This window comes from Uloborus diversus, chromosome 8, assembly GCF_026930045.1.
Source record: "Uloborus diversus isolate 005 chromosome 8, Udiv.v.3.1, whole genome shotgun sequence".
In the NCBI taxonomy this organism is placed as follows: Eukaryota; Metazoa; Arthropoda; class Arachnida; order Araneae; family Uloboridae; genus Uloborus; species Uloborus diversus.
In genome coordinates, this window is record NC_072738.1 from 54326592 (window position 1) to 54332591 (window position 6000).

The 6000-nt window shown below is 28.7% G+C and overlaps 1 protein-coding gene across 1 annotated transcript in view; it reads left to right on the plus strand.

Annotated features, from left to right (window-relative positions):
* LOC129228372 (probable RNA-binding protein 46) overlaps positions 1-4283 on the plus strand; it is a 38449-nt gene extending 34166 nt beyond the window's left edge. The window contains exons 8-9 of the mRNA XM_054863050.1: positions 1672-1833; positions 4177-4283. Of these exons, the coding sequence (XP_054719025.1) occupies positions 1672-1833; positions 4177-4283 (269 nt within the window). The remainder of the gene's footprint in view (positions 1-1671; positions 1834-4176) is intronic.
* The last annotated feature ends 1717 nt before the right edge of the window (positions 4284-6000 follow it).

Consider the following 6000-nt stretch of genomic DNA (forward strand, 5'->3'; position numbering starts at 1 on the left):
AGCAGCTTGATGAACTAACGATTGATTGGAAACTTTCAGATTCATCGTCACAAAATTGCACTCTCATATATCATTTTCTGAGTCTATCGCAATGAAAGTAACTTGCTATTGTTTCAGTGTAAATTCCCCTTCAAGCATATTTTACCTGGAGCTGATTGCATCCAAAACATCAGCAGTTTCTTGTTTTCGCGTTTTTCGTCTTGTTAATCAAAGGCTTTAAATCTAGTTGTCTAGTGTCTAATGAACTTTGAAGGCTTAATTACAGCATCGATAGGTTTACATTTTGACGTTATGTTTACTAACAAGAAGATGGTCTCCATATTTTTTAAATGAATTTCTTTTAAATGGGAAGTTGCATTGACCATGAAGAAAACAATATGCTTCTTTTCTCTAGCAAAGTCATAAGACAAACTGACATAATACTGGTTCAATGTTTGCTTTCTGCCTCTTTAAATTGATTGTCAGTCAACTGGTAAAGGCTTTATTTCCAGACCTTGGAAGCACTGTGTCTTGATTGCTTTTCAGATAGCAACAGGTTTCAATTTTGTGCCATTCATTCTTGCTCTAAATAAAATTGTTAAGCGTTTTTGTAAAATTTCTCACCAGAGCAACATTTTGCTCAATAAGACTAAATTTTTTGTGCAGAGCTCTATACAACTAGTAAATTTCATCAGCTTTATAAATGTAACTAACTTTCCAATGTTAAGTTTTTCCATTCTTGAAATTTAAATTTTTAATCCAGAAATAATTCATTCTCAATGAAGAATATATCAATGTAAATGACCCCCAAAATAGTGTCCTTAAAAGAGAGATTTCTAATTAATGCTTTAGTGTCAGGGCAGGGTCATTCCTTGTCAAATCATCCAGGATTTTCCAAAAATGCCATCCACCATCTCCAATTTTATTCAAATTTGATCAAATTGTAGACTTTTTCATGCTGATTATGGAAATATAAATTATATTCAGATTGATAAAGGGGTTGAAAAGTTACGATCCTTTAAATATATGCCAAGATGATTTTTCTGCCAGGTACAAATGGCTGTAACTCTATGCAACAAATTGTCACAGACCTTTAAATTTTTGTTTTGTTCAGTATGATGTAAGCTTGAATTTAAACTGGCTGTAACTCTATACAACGAATTGTCACAGACCTTTAAATTTTTGTTTTGTTCAGTATGATGTAAGCTTTAAACTAGGTTTAAGTTTTTTAACTCTCTTAGATTTTTCCTGCAAGGGTTTATTTATAATGTGACTCTAAAACGGAGTAACTTTGACAGAAATTTACTCACAATAGCCCCTTTCAATTTTAACCAGCTGGCAAAAAAATCTTAGTAGGACATTCACAGGCAGTCGTTAAAAACACAATTTTTAGTCTCCTATTTTCCCAATATAGGTTGTAATATCATATACATCATCAAAAAGCTTACAAGTACACCAAATCTAAACAGAATCAAAGATGGCAGGTGGTATGGCCTGGATGATTTGACATGGATTGACCCACATTAAAAATTATTTTCATAAAAGGGGTGTCCACATTTGAGGGTGTCCATTAGGAAAGGTTTTACTGCAGTACTATTTGTGCTAAAATTTCATGTAACAACTTGATTTCCTAATAATTGTCATGTATATTTTTCTCAGCCTTTAATTTTCTATTTTATGGTTTTTGAACAGACATGAATCCTCTGTCCAACGTTGTTCCTCAGAATGAAGTAGTACCTTTTGATGCAAGAAATGAAAATTATAATTCTACTTCTTACCCCGCACCAGTTCTACCATTCTTTCCACCTGTTTCTGGTGCGTATCAAAATGATGCCCTCTTTCATGCAGACTCATGTAAGTCTTTAATATCAATATGAATCGAATCAAGTATGTTTAAAATTTTAGTTGATAATTTTGATAATTAATATTTTTAATATGAAGAGCAAGAAATGTTTGATTATATAGTTTAAATAATAATTACAAAGTTGTGATATCAAATAGACTTTAAAGAAAGAAACCACCATGCAACTGCATTTTTACCTGTAATTTCAAAAGAAAATGAATTAGATTGTTTAATATTTTTTTTTTGGCTCAAAATTTTCCAGAGAAAATATTTTTGATGACCAAAATTCTCAAGAGCATTTCATTGTGGTTTTATATATTTTTTTGTTATTATTGCAAATTATAAGGCAAGTTTTCATAAATGTTTTTGCATGAAAATGCTGTTAAACCTAAATTATTTTTTAATAGTAAAAGATAAAGGTATAACACCATAATTTTAAAAAATCTGTTTATTTTAGAATCTAACCAGGGTGGATTTTTATGGGGCTGTTTTGTCTTTTGTTTCGCTTTTTTTTAGATTGCAAGAAGACGTTTTTTTAGATCAATTTTCCTGCAGTAACACTACTCATTTTATTTTAAATTGCACTAAGGTTATTCCGTAACAAATCATGCAGAATTTTTCAAAGATTATTCCCACTAACTTGGATTTCTTTTATCAAATTTGCAGTAACACTTGTAAATTTTTATGCCAATTACAAAAATATTAATCACATTGCATTTGTAGTAGGGAACAACTACTTTTTCTGTTTGTACAAAAATTTACCCTTTGCTGTAATTGTGGAGCAATTTTTAGCATCTGCTTTTAGTTAGCATTATTTCTTTGTATGCAACGCAGAACAAATTGAGCAGAAATACCAAGCTTTTGGTGTAATAAGTTTTTTTTTTTTTTGTATTAGATACAAAGCTCAAGCTACATCACCAAATAAAAACATGAACAATGCTATTTTAACAAAATAAATTTTTGGTACATCAACCAATTAAACAGCTAATCCTTTTCTAAAATTGTCTTATTGCTATTATACCACCAGAAACAAAAATAAAGAAAATTCACAAAAATATTTTGCTTTGTTACAAAAAGGGGAACCAAAAAATAAAACCTGGTACTTGTCTGGCTGCTGTTGAGGAATACAGACAAATTTTCCATTTCAACGAAATAATCTTTCAGCCTAAATTTAATCTCCATTACATTTAGTGATTTCAATACCGGTAAACCGAATACCGGTATTTCGAGCAATTTTGAAATACCAGTATTTGTTGAGGTAAAAAACCGGTATTAGCTGAAAAGAATGAATATTTCTGATTAGAGAGTTTTTAATTTAACTTATTTAATGTGCATTTTTTATGTACAATCTTTTTCCATGATACAGAACCAAAATCAACCTACTGATGCAAAAATTTGGCTTCAAAAGTACAAACTAATAGAATATCATTAAAGTAGCAAAAAGATTGCAAAATGATATTTTCATTTGCTAGATGTTGCGATTAATCGCATTTTCGTGAGCTTATGTGCACCATGTTCCCCATCCCCCATTTCCCTGAACCCTCACTTTCGCGAAAGTTAATTTCAGTTGTAATTTCGAATGTAATTGTTCAATAAATAATTTGTTCCAATCGTCAATTGCAGTAATAATTTATATATATTTTAAAAATACATTTGTCTCAACTGCACTGAATTTAGAGAAAAACTTTTTTCTTGTTAGAATAACAAATGGTAATTTGTTGTCACCGGGTATTGGTTTGTTCTTTCTCGCCAATATCTAGCTTTATACTCGCCAAGATAATATTTAGAATTTATATAGTGCCTTGAATATTTGTGTAGAGGTAAGGCATAATCAACTCAAACATATTTTCAGATGTTTACACAATTGTAGTTGTAAAGAATTTTGAAAAGAAAACGAAAAATGTTTAAAATAAACTAACAAGATCAAATTTAATTAAGTTCATTGTATTTCACACCAAAGGGCTAATAAAAAGCAATTACAAGCCCATCCTGATCAAGAGAAAATCATTGAAGATAATATTGAAGTCAATATTGGAAAATTATCGTCTCTCAAATAGAAATTTCAACTAGCTATAAATTAAAAAAAAAAAAAAACAATAATAAAAATAATAATACATACAATGCAAAAGAAAAACTAAATTGTGATCTCAAACGCAGTCGTTATAATATTAAAATTAGAAATCTGTACCAACATCATTGAATGATACTACAAACTCTTTTTTTTTTTAAGTTGGTCTGTTTCTAGGTTTAGTTTCTCCTTACTTCAATTTTTTAAATTTATTCTTGAATTTATCAGAAACAGAAAAATTGTGTTTTAAGATTCTGTTTTCTAATTTGTGTAAAAAAAATTTCAGCAATAGAATCTGATGCATCGTTGGAGCTTTTGGAATGTGCTGCCTCACTTGCTAGCATGGAATTACAAGCCAAGGCGAAAATTAACATTACAAGAACAGATCCATGAACATTCATCATATTTTTCTCTCCATCACCAACTTATTTAGTGCCATTTTGTTTTATAAATATAAATTTTACATTTTGTTGAGTTTTTGAAATCATTTTAACTGTCATCAGTGTATTATTTTGCTTAGTTCCTTTTGTGTGAATGTTTTGTTTGCAAATGGATCATTCCACGTCGTATCACCCAAATTAAAAAGCCGGCCATATTGTCATGTCTCCGATTTTGTCCATTATTTTTTTTAATAGATATCTATGGAAAAAATGCAAAATAAGACCATTAAAAATGTTTTAAAAACTATTGTTCTTATTAATATTATTAATATTTGATATATTTAAAATCATAGGTTTTCCCTCTTTTTTTTAAATTTTTTTTTGTAAGTATGAAACGGAGATGTTTGCACAATTCTTCTCCAAAGAGAACAACTTTTTACTATGCATGATTGATACAAATCAATTTTTATTCTTTGACAGTGAATTGTTCTGAAATGTTTTTGATCTTTTTTAATCTCAAAAAGGCTTTAAAGTTACTTGTAGTCAATTCTCTGCAAAAAAAAAAAAAAAAAAAAAAAAAAAAAAACATTTTTTTTATTTCAAAGGAAAAAAAAACACCTTTCAATTTTTTTCAGCATAGCAAGGTAATAATTAAAAAAAACTTAATGCAGATATTAGTTAGTATTTCGGAGATATGACTTTTTAAATCTCCCAATTGAAAAATCATAAAAACTGACTTTAGAAAAGGAGTGGCAACACTCCACAATGCACAGAATACTTTCTGTTGTTTATACTGAAAGATAAAAGTATTTGGCTGGAAATTGATACCTAATAATAAATAAAAAAAGTGAGATTTTTCTAAATTCATACCAAAAAGCCGACCTCAAAAAGTGATCAAAAAGCAAAAAAATCTCCTAAGTGTAATATTTATTCACAAAACCTGAAAAAATTAATTTGAGCTTCTCTTACAGATGTCTAATAGTAAAAAAATTATAGACAAAATCTGAGACATGACGGCACATGGCATTAGGCGATTTGATGTGAAATGACCCAAATGCTTTTGAAATCTTTGTTCAGCATTGTCCGATCTACAACAGTATGTTCTCTCTTTTTGCACTCATTCAAAATTTGATTGTACTATTGACGTTAATAAGGGCAACATTTTGTAAAAGAAAAGCAGAACATTTGAATGAGTTGTATATTGTTTATTTTTGATGAGCAAAATTCAAAATTTTGTTTTTAATTTTTCTGATATTTTTAGTTTTTAATTAATCATTTTTCAGTATCATTTTTCTTCTGTTTATGAACTTATTCATGAAGTTCTAGTTAGAAGTTTTGTAATATGTATTTTTAGAATTTTATAGTTTACTTAAATATTCATGAGAATTTTAATTTATTTCTGTTCGTTTATATGATTTTATTTGAAAACTTCAAACGTAGCAGAATAATAACGGTGGGTTAACCCTCAAAACATTTACTGTGACTGTGCAGCTGAACCAGAACGAAGCTTCTGGTTTTATTTATTTCAAGTATAAATCAGGTTATGCTTCGATTGTGTTTTATTTAAAAAAAAATCATATTTATAACTTTAAAATCAATTATTTTACAATAAATATTAATTGAAAATTTTGATGCTTGAAATAAGAATCTTTTCTTTCTTGTGTACGTTTTTATATCTTCTTCTTTAGTCATATGCACTGACCTAATTAGTTTATCACATTCATTTAACA